Source organism: Erinaceus europaeus, chromosome 4 (genome assembly GCF_950295315.1).
Source record: "Erinaceus europaeus chromosome 4, mEriEur2.1, whole genome shotgun sequence".
Taxonomy (NCBI): domain Eukaryota; kingdom Metazoa; phylum Chordata; class Mammalia; order Eulipotyphla; family Erinaceidae; genus Erinaceus; species Erinaceus europaeus.
The window spans coordinates 115,589,691-115,613,162 of NC_080165.1; the positions used below are offsets into that span (position 1 = coordinate 115,589,691).

General features: G+C 40.6%; 1 protein-coding gene across 6 annotated transcripts in view; it reads left to right on the forward strand.

The window, feature by feature from the left end:
• Positions 1-13,692: 13,692 nt before the first annotated feature.
• The window catches only part of AHI1 (Abelson helper integration site 1), a 270,191-nt gene continuing 260,411 nt past the window's right edge, over positions 13,693-23,472 (forward strand). For 5 of the 6 annotated variants that reach the window (XM_060190403.1, XM_060190406.1, XM_060190405.1 and 2 more), the window contains exons 1-3: positions 13,906-13,986; positions 14,354-14,418; positions 21,463-21,592. In XM_060190403.1, coding sequence (XP_060046386.1) covers positions 21,518-21,592 — 75 coding nt within the window. In that variant the 5' untranslated portion in view covers positions 13,906-13,986; positions 14,354-14,418; positions 21,463-21,517. Of the gene's footprint in view, positions 13,987-14,353; positions 14,419-21,462; positions 21,593-23,472 lie in introns of all 6 variants that reach the window. The other variant, XM_060190404.1, reaches the window with a different exon arrangement.

The following is a 23,472-nucleotide window of genomic DNA, read 5'->3' on the forward strand; positions in this document are numbered from 1 at the left end:
CCAAGAAATTATGGACATAGAGGGATTATCAGAGAAGACTACAGAAAGCTCATTAGGAGAACTCTACTCTCCAAGAATCTAGGCATCATATGGAGAAGCTTATTCAAGAGTTGAAAGAATATTTCTCTACAGAGTCAGGAAACACAAAAGAAGAACTTCAACAAAGTTTTCCAAGAAATTAGAAAACATGAAATGACAACTTTAATCAGAATTCACTAAGCAGTTAGGAATTATGAAATAAAAACTTCAAATAGAATTAGAGGAAGTGAAAAACACTTTGAGTGCAGTACAAGCTCAGGTAGAAGACTTAGGAAGTAAACTTATTCATATAGAAGAAAGAATATCTCAGCTAGAAGATACAATTAGCCCATTCTATCAATTTAAGGATGATAAAGGAAAGGTTTAGAAAGAATGAAGCAACTCTCTGTGAAATTGCAGACCCCATCGAAAGGTCAAATATAAGAGTGATGTGTATTCCTAAGGGAAAAGACTGGGTGAAAGAAACAGAGAGCATGTTCAGGGAAATTTTAGCTGAGAACTTTCCTCATTTGGGCAATCCTCAGAACATATGCATCCAAGAGTCAAAACGTACACCCAGGCACATGAATGCAAAGTGACCAACACAAAGGTGCCTCACTGTAAAGCTATCAGAAGTCAATGACAAGGAAAAACAATTCCAGGTTGCTAGGGAAAGGAAGGAAGTTACATACAAAGGTAGAGTTATCAGACTTTCATCAGACATATTCAAAGTACTGAAAGTGAGGGAATTCCAGTAATAGATCTGGTATTCTACAAAATTATCCTTCAAATATGAAGGAGAAATAAAGGTCATAAAATATCCAAAAGTTAAATGAATTTACCATCATCAGCCCCACCTTACAAGAATTACTGCAAGGTGCTCCAAAAGAAAAGAATAAACAAAGGAACACAGTCTAAGTGAGGTAAACAGTAGAAGTATACTGAACTAAGAACACAATAAAAATAGAAAAGAACAACAAGAAAGGGGAAGTAATTAATAGACAAAGCAGTTCTATCAAATGTTAACCAACTGAAAATCAGTAAAGACAGAAATTGGGCTGCTAGCAGATAAATGTCATCAAACTTCTTAAAGAGAGTAGAAGAAGAATATTGCACTTACATGAATGGTCAGTCCCCCAAAGATGTCTTCCTACTTATTCCCAGATCCTGGGAATATTGTTGTATCCAGAAAAGGGGGTTTCACAGACATAATTAAGTTAAGGAAGGATCTTGTGATGAATTGATAATTGTAGATTTTCTTTGTGGAACTAAATCCACTAATAAACATCTTTATAAGATTACAGCAGGGAGTCCGGCAGTAGCGTGGCGGGTTAAGTGCACTTGGCGCAAAGTGCAAGGACCGGCTTAAAGATCCCTGTTCGAGTCCTCTGCTCCCCACCTGCAGAGGAGTCGCTTCACTGGCGATGGAGCAGGTCTGCAGGTGTCTTTCTCTCCCCCTCTGTCTTCCCCTCCTCTCTCCATTTCTCTCTGTCATATCCAGCAGCAATGACATCAATAATAACTACAACAATAAAACAACAAGGGCAACAAAAGGGAATAAATAAATATTTATTTTTTAAAAAAAAAAAGATTACAGGAGACGCAGGTAACAGATAAAAAACAAGACCCTATGAAGACAGAGGAAGAAGTGGAAGAATGTGTTTATAAGCCACGAAATGCCAACAACATCAAAACTGGGTTTAGTAAAAACATATTCTGTCCAGGTACTTGGAGAGACTATGACTCCTTAATTTATCTAACCTGCAGAAAGGTGAAATACATTTCTGTATATTTAAACTTCCACATTTATGTCAACTTTTTTATTCTGACAGGAAGAAATCAATGCGAGTGGTTTCTAAAGAAGCTGAGGAAATTTACCTTTGCAGAAGTACAGTGAAGACCAGCAAGTACCACTGAAAGCAGGCAATGAAATTTGTGGTTTAAAAGGGAGAATTAACTGAAAGTTAGTGCAAAGTACAATGTCCCTTTCCATTATTCCCTCATCCCAACAACTGTAATTGCTGGCATCCAGGTATCTACCACATGAGTAAAAAAATATAAGATTCTTCTCCATAGATACTCAGTCTCTGGAGAAAAGTTGGATTTCCAACAAGGCTGTTACCTCGTCAAACATTCTAAAGCAAAGCTGACTAAACAGCAAACACACAACCAAATTCTTTTTTTTTGAGAGTTAATTAAATTTTAATTAAAAAATTTCTTTATGTGGGGAATTAGTGTTTTACATTCAACAGTAAATACAAACACAATCAAATTCTTTTTTTTTTTTTTTATTTAAATTTTTAATTTAAGAAAGGATTAGTGAACAAAAGCATAAGGTAGGAGGGGAACAACTCCACACAATTCCCACCACCCAATCCCCATAACCCACCCTCTCCCATGATAGCCTTCCCATTCTCTAGCCCTCTGGGAGCATGGACCCAGGGTCGTTGAGGGTTGCAGAAGGTAGAGGGTCTGGCTTCTGTAATTGCTTCCCCGCTGAACATGGGCGTTGACTGGTCGGTCCATACTCCCAGTCTGCCTCTCTCTTTCCCTAGTAAGGTGTGTCTCTGGGGAAGCTGAGCTCCAGGACACATTGGTGGGGTCTTCAATCCAGGGAAGCCTAGCCAGCATCCTGGTGGCATCTGGAACCTGGTGATTGAAAAGAGAGTTAACATACAAAGCCAAACAATTTGTTGAGCAAACATGGATCCCAAGATTGGAATAGTGGAGAGGAAGTGTTGGGGAGGTACTCACTGCAAACTCTAGTGTAATCCTGCTTTCAGGTATATATTTTGCAGTAGTTTATGGATACGTGTGCGCATACGCTCTCTCTCACAGAAACTGGTGTATGTCTAGGTTATGGGACTTTGTTAGAAAGTGAACTACCTGAGATGAAATTAGAGTGTACTATAAAAGGAAAGGTCTCACCCGAGTAATGAAGCTGAAGGGTTGTCATTCCACACGTGAAGTCTCTGGATACACTCTGAGGTGAAGCATGTTGAGATGGCAATCGTTGCTTTGGTTAGGTTGTGATCGGCGGATGCAATATTATTTGGTATGGATTGGGAGAAGCATACGGGAAAGTGAGCCCTATCCATGGGTGCCAGGACTGGGGGAAGTAGGGGCTCTATAGTGAAGATGTGAGGTTCCTGCTGTCTTAGGGTTCAAAAAGACAATCAATAGTTAATATTATCATCACATTATTTGTTAATTCAAATTCTTAACCAGATTTTCATTCCCTTACTTTTATCAAGTAACAAGGAAAGAAGGAAATCAGACACATTTTATAAAGGCTCTAGTACCAGAAGATAAAGAGAAAGTTGAAATAATTCAAGAAGTAAGAACAGAAAGAAAGAAAGAAAGAAAGAAAGAAAGAAAGAAAGAAAGAAAAGAAAGAAAAGGAAGAGGTGGAGACAGAAAACTGCTAAGTACAGTGCACATTTTACCACACAACATGGGAATGCCATACAAAGGGGGAAAGTTATGAGTGATACTGTGGTGTTTCTTCTCTTTCCATATTTTTCTTCCTTTCTAGCACACACTATCTGAAAAAAATGAAGAAGGAGGAGGAGGGGGTGGGGGAGGAGGAGGTGGAGGAGCTGAAGCCACCATTGGGAATAGTGGAATTGGGCAGATGTGAAACCTGTGAGCAATCTATTGAATAGCCTCACAGAGTTGTGTCAGTTATTAATTTATTGTTTCTAAGCTCTAAATTCATTGCTCTTTTCTCTGCTTATGATACTGAGAATGAACTCTGTTGTCAAGGTTTGGATTTTGCTCATTGATTAGACATAGGTCTGGGTAACTGGCTGGTATTGCAAAGTGGGAGGAAGAGGATGTTCTTTCTGTTCTGGTGTTCATGTTCTCTTAGAGTCATCCTTTGGTCCTACCAGTGTTTGCCTTAGCAGTGAGGTTGTGTGCTCCTATGACAACTGTGTCATTTCTTCAGTGCCTGAATATCAGCCTCCAAAACATCTTATAGTCCATTTTCAACTTTCTTTTTCACTCACTCACTTTTTCCTCAGTCCTAGGCATAAATGCTGCTCTGTACAATTACAACCACTCTGTGTGTGTGTGTGTGTGTGTGTGTGTGTGTGTGTGTGTGTGTACATGCACAAGTATATATTACTTCTTTTCGACGTAATACATGCTTTACTGAGCTCACAATTATTTTCTCTATTCAAATATTTGTTTGGAAATTTTCATCCCCTAGCAGAATCCTGGCCAACACAATAGTTAATAAGAAATTGAAAAAAAACAACCTTCTTTCCTATCCCAGTTACTTGAATTACTTCACTTTTCACCTTTTTCCCCTTCTATTTCAGTCTTTTCTTTAATTTTAGAGCCTTCAACTTACAACAAGTTGGGTGAACATGCTGCAATGTAAATGATCCAGTCCCCACCTGCAAGGGAAGTGAAGCAGGTCTACAGATGTCTCTCTTTCTCCCTCTCTCTCTCCCTCCCATCTCAATATCTCTTTGCTATATAAGTAAGATAGGAAGAAAAAGAAAAAAATGGCCTTCAGAAGCAGTGAATTTGTAATGCTGGCACCATGCCCCAGCAATGACCCTGGTGGCAAATAAATAAAATATTTTTTAAAATGTTCCTTTTGTCCACCCAGAGGGCCAATAGTCATAGACAAAGCACAAATTGTCTAGAGAGTAGTCTTCAGTGACAAAAAGAAAAAAAAAAGGGGGCCATAGATTCTTTTAGTTTTGCTAAAACTCTTGTTTATTTTTGGGGTGGCGGGTGGCAAGGCAATGTTGTATATTGTATTTATTACAATAACATAGAAACTCTATTTTCCAACTCTGGCCTCTAAATATCTAATCTATTATTATAGATCCAAACAAACAGACCTCATTTTATAAAGTAGTTGTTTTGAACAGTGAAAGTAACCTGGGAAGAGCAAAATAGCTACAGTTTTGAGCTTGGGGGCATGGCTGATGTTCTCTCTCTCTCTCTCTCTCCTTCTCTCTCTCTCCTCTCTTTGGATAACAATTTTAAAAACATTTTAAAATTTAATAATAACTTCAATGCTTCACATAACTTTAAGAGCCCTTGAGGCACAGGTAATGATATAGTATATTGACATACTGCCATCTAGTGCTCTTTGCTTTATAGACCTAGACTGAGCAAATGCTGAAACAGACTGGGATATGGAAACTTGTCTCTCCTTATAAGGACTGTAACATATTAACTATTTTTCAGACAGTCTCCTGAAGTATAAATCAATTCATTTTTTTCTAATAAGATACTATTCTCAATTTGTGTAATATATGTATGTTATATATACATATATACACACACACCCATATATATATATATAGAGAGAGAGAGAGAGAGAGAGAGACAGCTTTGTATATTGTGAAAATTCATTGAATTCTAGTCTAAGCTGTATTCTTTGTTTTCTTAATATGTAATCACACAGAAAGTTTATGAAGAAGGCTTAGTTATTTCAGTGATCTGAAAAAAATCTGATAAAACTGAGTGACAGTCACTGTTACAAGGCAGTTAGTATTTAACTCTTACAATCTTCTGCAACATGTATTAGGAGTTAAGGGGCTGGCAAAATAGTTCAATCAGATCACTATCACTATGTCCTGCTTTGCCATTTGAGTGACCCAGATTCCAACCCGACCCCCACTGCTATGGAAGAAGCTTCTGTTCTGTGGTTTCCCTGTCTCTCTGTTTCTCTCTCTCTACCTCTTTGCCTTGCTTTTTTTTTTTTCTTCTAAATAAAATAAAGAGTTGCTAGAATAAAGAATTATTTCCTGAATACGTCAAAGAGATATTCTGGGGTAAAGTGAAAATCATCTAGAAAACTGAATTGATTTCATTGCTGAGCTCACACTGAAGGTAAAATAAATTTTCAAGGAATCAAAGTTTTGTTTAAAAATTTATTTGATTAAAAAGAAAAGGGAAAAGAAAAAAGAAGCTTCTTCACTGCAAAAGGAATCACTACCATAATAGAGAGACTCCCCCTGCAGGTGGAGAGTGAAGGCTCCAACCTGGGTGCTTGCGCATGATAAATATTTGCTCAACATGCTTCACTACTGTCTGGCCTCAGGATATAAGATTTTTTAAACAGGTCACTAAGTTGACATTAGGCTATTAATATGGACTGTAATCCAATATGAATGGCATATCTGTAAGAAAAGGAGATTATGTTGTTAAGGTTCGTAGGCTCCAGCAGGCCGGGCAAGCGTTGAGATGATAGACAGAGACAGAGACTTGAAGACACACGGCTGGGCTGAGAAGCTGCAGTTTAGTCTTTATTCATGAGTGGGCAAATCACCACACCATGTGCTTCCCAATCATTCTTCCTCCGCGGCTGCTGCTGGGACTCTGGACATCCGTAGCATACGGGGCGGGGAGAAAGAGGGGCGCAAAACTAGCAAGGGCCAAACCAATTCTCTCAGAGTTGGGGGGAAGGGGGACAAACCAATATGAAACATAGCAACAATTCCCCCTTCTGTTTTTAACTAAATGACCACAGTATCAGGGGTGTGGGGTGAAAAGAAACCTATATCGTACAGGCATTTTCAAAAAAGAAACTGGCACAAACATGGAGAAACATGTAGGCGAGTAACAAGAACCAGTGTGCTGCCAAGGGAAGGCCTGAGGGGGCCATTTTTTGCCTCTGTGGACAAAGCTTTATCAGCTTAAAAAAAACATTTCCTGCTTCTGGGGGGCGTACTTGCCTCAACGGGCATTTTCTAGCATGGGGGGAGGGTGAGGCCTAGAGTCCCAAGGCATGACTGCAGTCAGCCTTGAGAAACCCAGCAGCATAAGGGAAGCTGCTAGTTTTGTGCAAAGTGTCCGAGGTGTACCAGTGAGTCCGATAGAAGTCCAAAGCAGATGTCCACCGAAGAATTGCCAGGGGGTGAATTGTTGTACGTCTGTCTCGATGGGGAATGTCAGCCATCGGAATTCTGCTTTTCGGTAGAGAACTTGGCAGCTGCAATTCACTTACTTATGAAACAAAACTTGTAGCAGGTTAGTTTACCGCAATTGATAACTCTATCACAATTGGAAGTCCCTTCCAGCACAATTTTAAGGCTATTTAAAGTTCAAACAATAAAATGTGGAAAGGCAAACATGAACCATAGAAAGAAAAAAGCCTCAGGCATGAGAATTATTAGCATAACCATAGCAACCTAACATTTTTAATTGAGAAGGAATTTGAGACTTTTACATATCAACAACGTCTTTTTAACCTTTTGTTACACCCATTTAAGATGGAGACACACCCTAGGTGTGTGCAGGGGTTTTTTTTTGACCAACTTAGTTAAAATATATTGATATTTAAACTAATTTTTACCTCAGACTTTAAATGTAAGTTAATTTTATCTTTATGAGAATTACGTTGAAAACCTTTTTTCATTTAACTCTGTCTGGTAAGAATATAGCCTTAAAGTTATATTTTTAACCTTAAAGTTAATGTTACCAAACTTTAAACACACACATACACATGGTCTTCAATACACAAGGAGTGAAACTTTTGTTATGAAGACATGTCATTTCAAACACGAATTCAGATCTGTACTGTCTTAGCCGTTTGGGGAGTGCATTGTCCAGCGGTGGCCTCTTGGGCAGCTTCACTTGTAGGAATTGTAGGTTGCGATCTCTGCATGAATCTCTGCATATTCTAGCTCGTCTGCCTTCAGACCCAAGCTGGAGATCTCAGCCAGGGGGCCCAGTTTCGGCAGGGAGCCCACGGTTTCCGGGTGGTCTGGGATCTGTCCAGACTTCATAGCACAAGGGCGGGCGGACCAGCCGTGCAGAAGGCGCCGAGGTCCCCCAGGGTGCCCTGCCCCATGGCCCTGACATGTCTGCTGCCCTGCTCCCAGCAGCCGAGCAGTGTGGAGGGAGCCCACACCCAATGCCCTGCCATGCAGCGGAAAGCCGGCTCATGTGGGCTGGTGTTGGGCTCCTGCGGGCTGGCGTTGGGCGGAAACCACAGAGTGGTCCAGAGATAAATGTTCCAGAAACAGCGAAACAGTCTCATGAAGAAAGGGCAGAGGACTTTGGAGATCTCTTCACAAGCAGAAGAGAAGGCCATAGTACATAGGTAGCCAAATTGTCTTCACTTATCTGAGAGATGCGCAGGTCAGGTCCACGTGGGCACCATTTGTTGTTAAGGTTTGGAAGCTCCAGCAGGCCAGGCTAGCGTCGAGGCGGTAGACAGAGACAGAGACTCGAGGACACATGGCTGGGCTGAGAAGCTGCAGTTTAATCTTTATTCACGAATGGGCAAATCACCACACCATGTGCTTCTCCATCATTCTTCCTCTGCGGCTGCTGCTGGGACTCTGGATATCCTTAGCATACGGGGCGGGGAGAAAGAGGGGCGTGAAACTAACAAGGGCCAAACCAATTCTCTCAGAGTTGGGGGGAAGGGGGACAAACCAATATGAAACATACCAACAGATATTGAAAGAGGATCTTATGAACAGAAAAAAAGGCAGACATGTACAAGACACGTACAATAAAACAAATCTTAAGAGAAATCAGTTCTGCACTTTTATCTTAGATGTTTAATCTCCAGGATTTTGAGAAAATTAGTTATTTTGCTTTAGCTATCTCATCCACTTTGCATTGTTGGGTTGTGACTAGTTATTGCACATTCTGAAGAAAGGATACCTTTGTGTTTCATTCATCTTAAGTATTTGGAATATCCTAAATACTTGTGGAGAGCTGATCGAGTTTACTATCATTATTACTTTTTTTTTCCCCACAGTCTTCTTTTTAATTTACAGAGAGATAAAGAGACATAAAGAAGAAGCTCCGTATCACAATTACTTCCTCTAGTGCTATTGCACCCCTTATGTGGTGGTGCCAGAGTTCAAATCTGAGCAGCATTCATGGCAAGAAATGAACCCCCTAACCAGAGCATTATTTCTCTGGCCACCCCTAGTACTATTAACTGCCTTGATATTCTAGTAACACCAGTGTGATTTCAGTGTTACATTTTTAGTTAAGGAAGCAGTATTATTTATTGGTTTAAGTGGAATAAGTATTATTAATGGGCTTACTATATAGTCAATTGTCAATTAACCCACAAAAGAAAGTAAACCAATGACTTGGAGCATTATTTTTTTTCTATATGTCTGTTGGTCTTTTGGATCTTTTATTTGGTGGATATTCTATTTATATCCTTTCCCCTCTTTTAGATATGGTCATTTGTTGTTGTTGTTGTTGTTGCTGCTGCTGCTGCTGCTGCTGCTGAATTTGGTGAGCTCTTTTTATATTTTGGTTATTAGTCTTTTGTCTGATGTACAGCATGTAAAGATCTCCCATTCTCTAAGGACTCTCTTTGTGTGGTGGTTTCTTTTGCTGTGCAGATTTTAATTTGATGTAGTCTTGTTGGTTTATTTTTTTTGTTTGTCTTCTTTGCAGTTGGACTTGTGTCATTGAAAATGGCTATAAAGCTTGGATGGTAAAGAGTTCTGTCAACATTGTTCTCTAAATATTTGATTGTTTCTTGTCTTATACCCAAGTCCTTGATCCATGTGGAATTTACTTTTGTGTGTGGTTGTATGTAGTGGTTCAGTTTCATTCTTATGCATGTTTCAACTCAATTTTTCCAACAGCATTCACTGAAGAGAATCTCCTTTCTCCATTTTCTTTCTCCATTTCTTCTTACGTCTTTCCTAACACTTTGAAGAATATAAATCTAAGATTTTTCAGAATGCTCCTCAATTGGAAATGATTTAATGTTTCTTTATGCTGAGATTTAGATTGTGAATTTTGGGAAGGAATGTCACAGAAGTTATAGGGTTAGAATTTTCGAGTTATGAAATATTTATATAGTTCCAAAGTATCCCCTGATCAAATATCTATAACTTTAACATTTTTAATAACATTTCTTTTTTTTTTTTTCCTCCAGGGTTATTGCTGGGCTCGGTGCCTGCACCATAAATCCACTGCTCCTGGAGGCCATTTTCCCCCCTTTTGTTGCCCTTGTTGTAGCCTCGTTGTGGTTATCATTATTACCATTGTTGATATTGTTTGTTGTTGGATAGGACAGAGAGAAATGGAGAGAGGAAGGGAAGACAGAGAGGGGGAGAGAAAGACAGACACCTGCAGACCTGCTTCACCGCCTGTGAAGCGACTCCCCTGCAGGTGGGGAGCGGGGGCTAGAACCGGGATCCTTATGCCAGTCCTTGCGCTTTGCGCCACGTGCGCTTAACCCACTGCGCCACCGCCCAACCCCCATAACATTTCTTTTTAAATAATGTCAAATGGTGATGTTTCTTTTAGATTTACTAGTTAGCAATCTAGTGCACTAAATAGTTTTCTTTATTTACATTAAAATATTCTGTATAGGTTCAAATATTCTTATTTTATTCAGTAGATCATCATTTATGAACATTATTATAGTCTTGCTCCTATTGAACCTGATATGGTCAATAGAGCCTCCTTAAAGTTGTCTTCTGTGCCCCTTTAACATGTTTCATCATTTTATGAGAACTTCCTTAAATTTTTGTTGCAATAAGCTTTTCCAGACTTACCTTGTAATTTCCTTGCTCTTTTCTTGATAACAGCCACCTCTTCCTCTCCCTCTCCCTCTCCCTCTCCCTCTCCCTCTCCCTCTCCCTCTCCCTCTCCCTCTCCCTCTCCCCTCCCCCTTCCCTTCCCCCTCTCCCTCTCCCCCTCCCTCTCTTTCTCCCTCTCCTTTTCCTTCCTCTCCCCCCCCCCCTCTGTCTCCTTCGGGGTTATCACTGGGACCCTGTGCCTGCACTAGGAATCCACTGCTTCTGGCAGTTTTATCCATTTTATTGGATAGGACTGAGAGAAACTGAAAGAGGCGGGGGAGACAGAGAGGGAGAAAGACACCTGTAGACCTACTTAGTCGCTTGCAAAGCGACCCCGCCAAGCGACCTCCAATAACAGTTATTTCTCTATGGAATTCTAGTACCTTGTAGTGGAAAATGATGTTTAGAAAACAAAATATAGATACAATGCACTCATTGTTTCTAGAGTATCTCTGCTCCTAGACCTTTAAGAAGGCACACATAGAGGAAAAAGATTATAGGTTGGTAAACACACATTTTTTACCTATATTTATCTATGTTCTTAAATTTACATGGAAAACTATGAGTTGATATTGTCATACGTAATTCCAATTCCAGAATTCCTCTTCTCCCATTTATGTCTCTTCTCTGTTAGACAAAAAGTTGGTTCCCCATTAGCCTCTACATGCTACTTTATTTAACAGCACCTTAGCTAATATTCCTGGATCTAGATATTCTTTTTTCCCATCCATTTTTCATACTGTGGCCATAGTTATTTTTCTAAAATTAAAATTTTGCCACTGTATCCTGTGGTTCAAGACCTTCAATGTTACTTTACTAATTTCATAATACTGTTTCGATCTGTTCTTCATATTTCTTCGCTTCTTGATAAAGTCTCATTCTCAACCTCTCAGTCAGTCATTACAACTTATTTTATGTTTTGAATTAAACCATTTTTTAATGATAAGTAAACAGTACCTTTTCTACCAGAAATTCTCCATCTTTTTTATGCTATAAAACAGTTCCTAATTTTCTCCTGAAGACACTTCAAATATACTCTCTTGTAAAACTGGGTTCTTGCATCAGAGTAATGAGGGCAGATGGAAAATACATTAAATGTCTATAATACATAGCTTCTAAAAGGAGTTCACTGTATATTATCTATACCTATTTAGCAATGTTTATACAGTACTAGTTATTTGATATATGGGACTAGAAAAACTGAAAGCTATAAAAACAGTTAGAAAGATTACATAAAGTATACAAACTAAAATAGGACATAGTGAATTGCTTGAAGGAGTTAGTCAACCTGGTTGAAATTTGAAGGATGGAGAGTTAGGCTGTGTCATGTAGAAGGAGAAATTTAAAGGGAGAGATTTTCAGAGAAAAATAGACATTATGGATAAAAACTGGGGCATGAAAGGCTATTGATCGTTTTGCACTGTACATGGAAATCAATATTGCTATAGCATACCCCTAGAAAGAGACAAAAAAAAAAGTTAAGATAGTGTCATGTTTTATATGAGGAAATTATATTATTTCCCCCCTGCACATTATCTTTGAAGAATTTTGAGAATACGGTGGCTGGGTGGTGGCAAACCTCACTATGCGCTCATATTACACTGTGCAAGGACCTGGCTTCCAGCCCCCAGTCCCCACCTGCAGAGGGAAAGCTTTGCAATTGGTGAAGCAGTGCAGCAGGTGTCACTCTGTCTCTATCACCTCCTTCCCTCTTGATTTTTGGCTGTCTCGGTACAGTAGATGAATAAAGAGTAAACATTTTTAAAAAGAATTTTGAGTATAAAGATGACATCATTCGATCTAGAGTTTACTGATGTTATTCTGGTAGCAAGGTTCAGGAAAAAATACATGGGTCAGAACTAGAGCAAAGATTTGATAAACAGAACCTCTCACAACCCCTCTCTTAACCACAGAGAAAAAGGTCGAGTTGACACAGTTTCATTTAAGAGACATTTAGGATCCTCCACAGATATCTAACTAGAAAATTGGAAGAATGGTGATGACATTAATTCAAGACAAATTCAGAAATGGGAGTAGAATTTGAGTAGATAGTTTAACAGTTAAATTTGAAACTCCACCACAAAATTGACAAACAAGTGAGTTAGGCATTGCTAATATGTGATGCCACTAAAAAAAAAAAAAAAAAAAAAAGGTGGCCTCCAAAGAAATACATATAGTAACTGTTGTTGTTAAAATTCGGAAGGCTCTGTTACCATACAGGAATGGGATTGTGGTAGCGCATTCAGTTGAACACACAACGTTACCATGTACAAGGACCAGGGTAAAACTCCCGAACCTCACCTGCAGGGGGAAAGTTTTCATGAGTGGTGGATCAGGCTTGTAGGTATCTCTCTCTCTTTTATATCCCTCACCACTCTTTTTTAATCTCTATCCAATTAAAACAAAATTATATATGCACTATATATAGAATATATATATGTATATTCATTGCTACTGTGCAAACAAATCAACAGGTTATAACAAGTATGCATACAAATTGTATGAAATTCGAGTGAAGGAGTAACTTGTATTTTTCCATGCTGGGTAACTGGGAGCTCAAGATGGCGACCATAATAGAAACTAGAAAGTGGGAGGGGCACTGGGTGTAGAAAAATACTTTCCTTGCTCTGTTCTGCTTTAAAAACACAGCGCGATGACATCGCGCCACATGAATCGTGAATAACTCCCCCCCCCCTTTAAGATATGGTGTGTAGTTCAAGTCTAGGTTTTTTAACACAATACTCCGCTTTGTGTTTGCGGTTGCGTGTGCGTGCTGGGTGGGGGAAACTGCGGTGATCAGTCTATTCCTGTTTCTTAGACTCGGCAGGTTCCAAGGGAACCTCCCTGGCTCGTTTGCCCTTTATATTTTTTCCAGATCTGACGGCAGCTCTGAAGCACAAAGAGCTTTTTTTCGGGGATGAAGACCTAGAGAGGCTGTTTCCGGGGCTTCCTTTCAGCTCGCCGCAGTGGCCCATTTTGTCCTCCCCAGGGCCTCTTGACGTTCTTTCCGCGACCCGCGCGCGGGCGCGTGAAACCTCGCGCATGGCCCGCAGAGCGCGTGCCCCGCCGCTGTCTCAGAGCCCGCGGGCGGGTGCGCGCGCACCGGCCCCACCAGCGCCGCCCCTGGGGACCTCGGTGTCAGCCTGGAGAAGGAGGGACCGCGGGGCGCCGCGGAAACCTGGCAGCTGCCCAGGACCCAGCGGGTCACCTTCGTTGTCTAGGGAACGGCGGCGTCGGCAGGCGCTGACGTCAGCGGGCCGCGTCCTGCGGGCACTGCGGCATCCGGCGGACAGCGCTCCGAGACCCGGCGGCTGGAGGCTGGAGGCTGGAGGCTGGAGGCTGGCGTGGCCGGCGTGGCCGGCGGTGGCTGCGCTCTGGGTTCGCCCCGTTTGCTGAGAGGCGCTGCTTCGCTGCTTCGCTGCTTCTGGCGCGGGACCCCGCGGGTGGGGCCGCGGGTCTCCCAGCTCTCTGTAACTACACTGCGGGGCCTGGAGTGGCGGGGGACCCCAGATCGGAAGCCGGGGCCTGTCGGGCCCCCCAAGGGCCGAGGGGGCGGGAGTTCCCCGCACTGTAGCTGCCGCGGCCGACTGCCCCGGGCGTTGCTGCGGGGAGGGCTGCGGTTCTGAGAGCTATTCCTCCCGCTCCAAGCTTGAGGTCCTCAGCGCAGCCTTCCTTGGTGGGGTGTCCCGAAAGACTGAATGCAAGTTTTGCCTTTCATACCCACCCCCCAAGTTCTCTTTAAAACTTTGAAATTAGATGCGTTGTAAAAGCTTTTTTTACTTTGTATCTTTTAGGTTGTCAACCTGATGCTGAATTTCGAACCTGCGAGATGCCTTCTTAAATTAACATCCGAGATAAGGTGATCAATGTGTTATCTTTATTAAGAGTCAAATGGTATCAATCCAGTGGTTTGATGTGCTTGTGCGTAAACAGAAGGAAAGTGCACCATTTGGGAATCCTTGTCAGGTTGTGTGCATTTCAGCCCAGTTGTGAAAACATTAGCCAAGTATATGGCTCTTCCCTTTATTGAGGATAGGATGCTGATAAGTGTTTTCTTTCACCTGTTGTGTTAGTGATTGTGGTTACTTTACAGGAAATTTGCTTGTTTTGTAGATGCTGGGAAAGTTAAAAAAAAAAAAAAACACAAACTAAAATACCAAGTTTTTTTTTTTTTTTTTGTATCCAGCGTTATTGTTGGAGTAAGCTACGCGTGCCTGCACTAGGAATCCACTGCTCCTGGAAGCTATTTTTCCTTTTTGTTGCCCTTGTTGTTTATCGTTGTTGTTATTGCTGCCCTTGTTGGATAGGACAGAGAGAAATTGAGAGAGGAGGGGAAGAAAAACAGACACCTGCAGACCTGCTTTATCACTTATGACAGTGGACATGTGACTTGTTGAGAGTACTTACAATGTGCCCACCACAGGCCCATTCACTTTGCTTTTCCACACAGTTTTTTACAGATCAAGTGAGCACATATAGGTATCACACAGAGTAAGTGACTTCTTAATGCTCTTTCACTTGCTTGGTTCTTGGAGTACTTGTCTTTCAGTTTTTCATCTCTTTTCTCCTCCCCACCTTTTTTTTTTTTTTTTGCATAAGTAGATGTCTATCTAAATCTTCAGCTTACATCTTCTTGCTGGACTACTTGGTGCCTACCAAACCTAATGCAACTTTAAGATATACATATATTTACGTATAATAATGGCCATCATTTTGTAAGAACTTGGCCATTCACTAGGCATTGTGCTGAGTTGCATATTATTTATTTTTTAAATATATATATATATAAATGATGACATTTTTTTTAAAAATTGAGAAATTGTAGTTCACAATTTTTTAAATTTATTTATTTTCTCTTTTGTTGTCCTTGTTGTTTTTTGTTGTTGTAGTAGTTATTATTGTTATTGATGTTGTCGTTGTTAGATAGGATAGAGAGAAATGGAGAGAGGAGGGGAAGACAGAGAGGGGCAGAGAAAGATAGACACCTGCAGACCTGCTTCAGCGCTTGTGAAGCGACTCCCCTGCAGGTGGGGAGACGGGGGCTCGAACCGGGATCCTTATGCCGACCTTGTGCTTTGCGCCACCTGCGCTTAACCCACTGAGCTACAGCCCGACTCCCTAATTCACAGAAATTTTATCTACTGGCAGGTTAAAACTGGAATCTGAATACAGAGATTTGACAGTATAGCTGATACTTACAACCGTTTAGTTCCCTTAATATACCCTACACCAAACCCAGTCCAGGATCCGCTTTGTGTTTTCCCTTCTGTTCTTTTTTCTCAACTTATGTCTATGAGTGAGATCACTCATAGAAACAAAATTTAGGGGAGTCCGGCAGTAGCACAACAGGTTAAGTGCAGGTGACACAAAGCGCAAGAACCAGCAACAAGGATTCAGGTTGGAGCCCCTGGCTCCCAACCTGCAGCGGAGTCACTTCACTAGCGGTGAAGCAGGTCTGCAGTGTTGTTGCTGTGGTCAGGTGTCAGGCTGCACTGCGGAGAAGAGAGAGGAAGTCCAGAGCAAGTGGGGTACACAAATCTTTATTATAGGATGGGGGGGGGTGGCTCAGGCCACATGGAGTCAGCCGACAATGGCCATCCCCACTACCTGACCACGGAGTGAGAGAAGGGAGAGAGATCTGAGAGAGAGCCAAAGGAGGAGAGAGAGAGAGAGCCAAGAGCCCAGAGACAACGAGGGGGGGTGAGGGGGCTTTTATTGGGCGACAACCAGGGGTGACGTGTGGGGTCAGGATTGGTTGAAGGGGGCACTGCTAGGATTTCGTGGGGCATGGTAAAACCTGGGGGCGGAGACTGCATCAGAATAATTCCTCAGCGTCATCTCCTCCTATCCCTTTATATCTAAATGGACACAGTAAAGAAAAATGGAATGGAGCAGGCTTAAATGTTATTAAAGAAGGCCGTGCTCAGGTGGGAAGATGTAGTACTTTCTGTGGAGGAGGGAAGGCTTAAATCTGCCAACCTTGTGAGATTTATGCGTCCTCCTGTGCTCAGCCCCTCTTTAGAGAGAGAGACTTACCTGGAGGGACTCATCTCATAGGTTTAAGCGCAGCCTGCTCAACCATCTCTTCACAATATCTCTACATCTTTTCTATCTTTCTGTCTAGTAATAGCATAAGATGGTTCAAAGTCTGTAAAAGACTATCATGGAGCAGAAACCTTTTGGGCATAAACCTAAATGATATAACAAAACAGGAAGGGACAAGTAGGGGAGTAGTAAAAGCCAGTGTGAAGTGAAGGGAAGGATTGGTGTGTAAAGGAACGTTCCCTGCTTGGGGGGGGGAAGGGGCAAGGGTACATAATGAGGGGGAGGCAGAAGGGCATGACCCACCAAACAGAGGGGCTATTTGGCATTGTATAGTCCTCAAGGCAACAGTCTGTAAAGTCTATGAACTACTCAGGATCAGTCTATGAAAAACCAGCAGCGTGAAAGGAAATAAGCTGCTTTAAAATTGTGTAAAATGTCTATAGGGTATGTCAGAAAGTTTGATACAAGTCTCAGTCCAAAGTAGATGGCTAGGGGAAGAATTGGCAGGGGATGAGACGCTGCATGAGGGAGGTCAGCCACTGGAATTCTGCTTTTCTGTAGTTAGCCAGCTGGAGCTGCCAACACATGACAGGCAGATCAGAAGCAGGAATGACAAGCAGGCATTGAGAAAGTTGGGTGTGCAGGGGTTCAGATGGTTTTTCTGGGATTCCTGTGAAAGAAACGCAAACAATCTGCTTCTCGTGGTTAATTTGAACTTGTAACAAGTTATAGGTTTGTTATAGTCGATACCTCAATGATTATAATTGGTTTAAATCTCTTTATGATTTTATTTAAAGGTCTTCTAATGTGACCTCCTGTAGCAGTCTCTACCGCAGGATCTTGAGACCAATTTTAGCTAAAATATGTATTTTAAACAGACTCAAATTGCTTAGAGAGTTAACGCATTTTCGTGACAATGATTTTAACGTTTACAGTGCCAGATTGATGCCAGATCTGTTGTGGATTAATTTCCACAAGATAGTTTACAGGGCACCTTTGGGGGCCCTCCAAGGGTGTCCTGTATATAAAATTTATATATTTTAGTTTTGGGAATGTATAGTCACATTAAACATTTAGACTTTTACCTTAAATAGTTAGTTACCTTAGCAAATTAATTTTTACCTTGTCTGGCAATAATGTAGCTGTAGGGTTACACTTTTGAGTGTTACCAAACTTGAGACATACCCATAAACATTTAGTTATAACACACTGGAGGAAAAAGAACTTTTGTTATAAAAACATATCATTTTAAAAACAAATTTATATCTGTCATTAGTCACACAGTTTAAGACTAAACACTTACATATATACCAAAAACTATATATAAAAATCAAAAGAGGGAGAAAAACAAAAATTTTGGAATGTTTCTGGATGTCTCCAGAAACTTTGGCTGCGTCCAGCATTTTTATATAAAGCCAGTTACCTTTTAGAGTACTCCGAGCAGATGGGTCATGCAAAAAAAAAAATTGTCATTCAACACACTCACTCACAAAACACAACTGGCCAATTATAACAGAAGACATTCAGGGAAAGAGTAGGAGAGAGGTCTCTGTGAGCCAGATTTTGTAGGTACTGCCATGTCATATTACGGGTCCTGGGATGTATCCTGCATCTGGTCCTCTTGTAGTATTTCTTGTTCTTCAGGGATAACAGCGCCATCCTGCGGGTATTGTCGGACATGGCGGGCAGGAACCCAGACAGGTTTAGAGAAATTTTGAGGGAAAACGCATGCGAAACCCCTCCCCATGGTCAATAGTGGGTCAGGCCCTTTCCAAATTTTATTGAGTGGGTCTCTCCATTTGACCTTAATGGATGGGAGGGTAGATGGTGTTTTCCAGTGAAGAATGATAGGAGGTAGGTCCGAGTTATTGTAAATATTAAAGAGATTTAACGTAGTTACGGCTTTTGCTAGCTGGATATTCGGGGGGGTACATTCCTCCTTTAATTTTATTTAATTGAGCCTTAAGGGTTTGATGGGCCCTCTTGACAATGCCTTGTCCCTGTGGATTACAGGGAATGTCTGTGGTATGAGTAATGTTCCAGAGGGAACAAAAATCTTTAAATTGTTGGTAAACGCTGGTCCACAGTCAGTTTTCAGTTGAAGAGGTAAGCCCATCACAGCAAAATAGGATAGCATATGGCTTATAAGCTTTTTATAGCTTTCTCCTGTCTGAGCTGTAGCCCACATAAATTTAGAAAAGGTATCAATTGAGACAAACACATATTTTTGTTTGCCAAAGTTTGGTATGTGGGTGACATCAATTTGCCAAATAGCATTAGCTTTTAAACCTCAGGGGTTAACCCCAAGGGTCTGGATAGCAGGTGTCTTTATGAGACTTGCACAAGAAGAGCATGTAGCGAGGATACATTTTAACAGTGGTACAGGAACATCAAGAAATCGAGCTCAAAGGCCTTTAAGATTAACATGGGTTAGAGAATGAAAATTAGCAGGATCAGAGACAGAGACTGGGAAAGTTCCTGTGGAGGCAAGGCGGTCAACTGCGGCATTCCCTTTGGACAGGGAACCAGGAAGAGGGCTGTGGGAATGAAGGTGTTGAATATACAGTGGTTGTGTTCGAGAACAGAGCATAGAGGTGATTGAATCAAGAGAGGGGAAAGTGGGTTGTCATCAATTTTCACATAAGAACGAGCAAGCCATGGGAGTAAGTTAACAGTGTACACACTGTCAGAAAAAAGGTTGAAGGATTCTGGTATAGCTTTTAATGCAAGGAAAACAGCATAAAGATCTTTGTACTGAGGGGAATTCTCAGGAAGCTCAGTAAAGAGAGGTTTAGGAGATTGTTTGTCTGGGTAATATATAAGGGCAGCAGCTCCCTTTTTCCGCCATCAGTAAAGACTGTAGGAGCAGAGGGAATGGGATCCCGAGAAAAAAGTTTAAGTGCTAGTAGAGGCAGAAGAGGTAAAGAAGCTATCAATTTATTAGAAGGAAAATGGTTATCTATTTGTCCTGAAAACAAATCTGTATTTCTCTGCTCCTCTCTGTCTTCCTCTCCTTTCTCCATTTCTCTCTGTCCTATCTAACAACTACAACATCAATAACAACAACAATAACTACAAAAAAACAAGGGCAGCAAAAGGGGATAAATAAATATTTGAAAAAAAAAACAAGAAAAAAACCCACAAAATTTAACAGGTAGCTTAACACCAGCCATTTAAGTAGTAGATAGAAGTTACTTTTTAGAAGTAGCAGTTTATTCTGATAGCGTAACGATAAGAAAAGAGCAGTATGGCTAATATGTGGAACTACTTGAGGGGATATATCTTGTTCTGAAGCTATAGAAATAAGCATCCCAAAAAACATCAAATCTGTAGAACATATGAAAGCCTTGCTTTAAAATATGTTCTCAGTGAAATGAGAAATCCTTAGGATCTTATATAAAGGAATGCTATGATCTATGTTTTAAAGAGAAAAAAAAAACCTTTAACAAGTTAATAATGATCTTTGCTTTAGGGTTATTTTGACTTTACAGATAAGGAAAATGAAATTTGGAGATGCTAAGGAACTTGTTTAAATACCACATAATTGAACTGGAGAAATAGTATAATGATTATGCAAAAGACTTTCCTGCCTGAGGCTCTGAATTCAATTCAGATTCAATTCCCAGCACTACCATAAGCCACAGAACTGAGCATTGCTCACAGTGCTCTGGCTCTGTCTGTATCGTCCACTCTGTACCTCTGTCTCACCAAAATAAATATTTAAAAAAATCACATAATAATCCTGTATGTCAATAGCTGTATCTAACTAACCTATGTGTCAACAACTCTGTAAACAATTAACCCTTAATGAAGTGAAGTGGGTATATATATGTGTGTGTATACACACACACACACACACACACACACACACACACACACACACACACACATCCTCCTTAACTAGTAGTGGTAGATGCTGCGGTGCATCACAGCAAAAAAGTTACCTTAGCAAAGGAAACCTTAAGAGGATGTAGACCAAAACATATAAGAGGGATAAGAGGAACTAACCAAAAACATAGAGGGGTAAAGGTACACATGGTTTCACAAGTGAAAAAAAAAGGTGTTTTTTTTTTTTTTAACATATATATGTATATATGTGTTCAATTGCCGGAGATTGATGGTTTACAATACAGTTCTTGACACATAGGTACAACCTCTCATTTCCCCATGATGGCCATCTGGGTGTTGGAAGACACTTGCTCCCCCAACCTACATCCTTTTCCCCCAAAATACACCAGGACTTCACACCCATCTATCCCGTCCCATTCCCTCCTGCATCGGAATGTTTCAGATAGGTGTCTTTCTTTCCTTTGGATAGATACTCAGGAGAGGAATTGTCAGGCCATAGGGTAGGTCCATTTCTATCATTATGATGAATTTCCAGACTGTTTTCCATAGCAGTTGGACTGATGATACATTTCTACCAGCAATATAGGAGAGTTCCTTTCCCTCCACAGAGCCTCTCCAAAGAAAAGGTTTTTGTAAAAAGCAGTACTGTAGTGTTTTTACCTCTTCTCTGCCTCTTTGTCTCTTACTCTTTTTTTTTTAAGTTACCCTAGAATATTGAAGTTCTGTTGATGGCAACTACAACAAAACCTTGTTGAGTGAGGGAGATAGCATCGTGGTTCTGCACAAAATATTTTCATGCGTGAGACTTCAGTCTTAGTTTTAAACTAGTTTTTTTAAACTAGAGCGGTGCTCTAGTTTAAAATGATGACAATAAATAATAAATTTATCAGTTCAAATATAGCTGGAGAATTCATTTGGATATTTACAGGGCTGTCTTTTGTAATGTAATAGTAATGGTGAAATGTGTTAAAGCTGTTTAGAAAATGACGTGACTTTTTTTCATTTATAGCTGAGATTGGAGCAAAGTAAAAGCCAAAGTTCACTTTGAGAAGTTGGAATTTCTTATGGCCCACAGTGATGTATTACATGAAGGGAAAAAACTGAAGAAGAAAATGGGTAAATCTGGAGAGAAAATCCCGGTGAGTAATGGTTTTATTTAATTTAACACAATTTACAATACTATACAATTTAGGGGATATAATTGTATAACACTTTGTTTATTTTTATTAGTGATTTAATATTGATTTACAAGATTATAAGATAATAGAACTATAATTCCATAAAGTTTCCACCACGAGTTCTGTGCCCTATCCCCTCCATTGGAAACTTCCCTGTTGTTTACCCTTCTGGGAATATGGACCAAAATTCTTAGGGATGCAGAAGGTGGGAGTTTTGGATTCTGTAATTGCTTTTCCACTAGACATGGGCATTGACCGGTCAATCCGTATCCCCAGCCTGTTTTTATCTTTCCCTAGTGGGGTAGGGCTCTGGAGAGGTGAAGTGCCAGGAAATACCAGTGAGTTCATCTGCCTATAGCATTTAGAACTTGGTAGCTGAAATTCAAGCACCTTTTCTTAAGCCACTTAGTTCCTAAGCATGGACATTTTGAATTCCTGCTTGACTCTTTTTCTCCTTCCCACTTGTTCCCGTTATCCATATGCAGTCACCAACCTGCAGATAGTGATGTTCCTTTATCAGAAACCCCAGCTGTTCTCTCACAAAATTCATTGAAGTACTTTGTTGTGATATTTGTTTACTGGAAGAGAGTCAACTTTTTATGACTAGGTTACCATAGCCTCACGCCAGAATAATATTAGTCTTTTACAAAACAATTTTTTTTTCTTTAGGGGGTTAACCCACTTAACCCACTGTGCTACTGCCTGACTCCTGTTACTATCCTTTCTAATGTATGGTAGTTTCACAGGTGTAAAGTGGTATCTAATTGTCTTTATTTGCATTTCTTTGATGATCTGTAACTCCAAGCACCTCTTCATGTGTCTCTTGGCCCTCTGGATCTCTTGTTTTGTGAAGTTTCTGTGTGTTGTGTTCACCCCATTTTTTATCCTGTTCAAGGATTTTTTTTAAATTATCTTTATGTATTTATTGGATAGAGACAGCCAGAAATTGAGAGGGAAAGAGGTGATAGAGAGGGAGATAGAGAAACATACCTTCAACACTGCTTCACCACTTATGAAGCTTCTCCCCTGCAGTTGGGAACCGGGGGCTTGAACTCAGGTCCTTGTGCACTATAACGTGTGCTTAACCAGGTGTGCCATCACCAGGCAGGGATCGTTTTTTTTAATGTTAAGTTTACTGAGCTCTTTATGCATTTTGGTTATTAGTTCTTTTTTATTTGTTTTTTTATATTTATTTATTTATTTTCCCTTTTGTTGCCCTTGTTGTTTAACATTGTTGTGGTTATTATTGTTGTTGTTATTGATGTCATTGTTGTTGAATAGGACAGAGAGAAATGGAGAGAGGAGGGGAAGACAGTGGGGGAAAGAAAGAGAGACACCTGCAGACCTGCTTCACCTCCTGTGAAGCAACTCCCCTGCAGGTGGGGAGCTGGGGGCCGAACCGGGATCCTTAAGCAAATCCTTGCGCTTTGCGCCACCCGTGCTTAACCCACTGTGCCACCACCCGACTCCCTGGTTATTAATTCTTTATCTAATGTGTGTTGTACAAAAATATTCTTTCACACTGTAGGATATCTTTCTACTATGGTGATGGTTTCTTTTGATGTGCAGAAGCTTTTTGGTTTAATGTATTCACACTGATGTACAAGATTGTAAGATAATAGAGCTATAATTCCATAAAGTTTCCACCACAAAGGTTCTGTGCCCCATCCCCTACATTGGAAATTTTCCTATTGTTTACCCTTCTGGGAATATGGACCAAAATTCTTCTTGGGGGTGCAGAAAGTGGGAGTTTTGATTTCTATCATTGTAATTATTTATTTATTTTTGATGCTGAATTGCAATTTTTGAAGACCTTTTGTAGCCATAGATTGTCAAGTGGT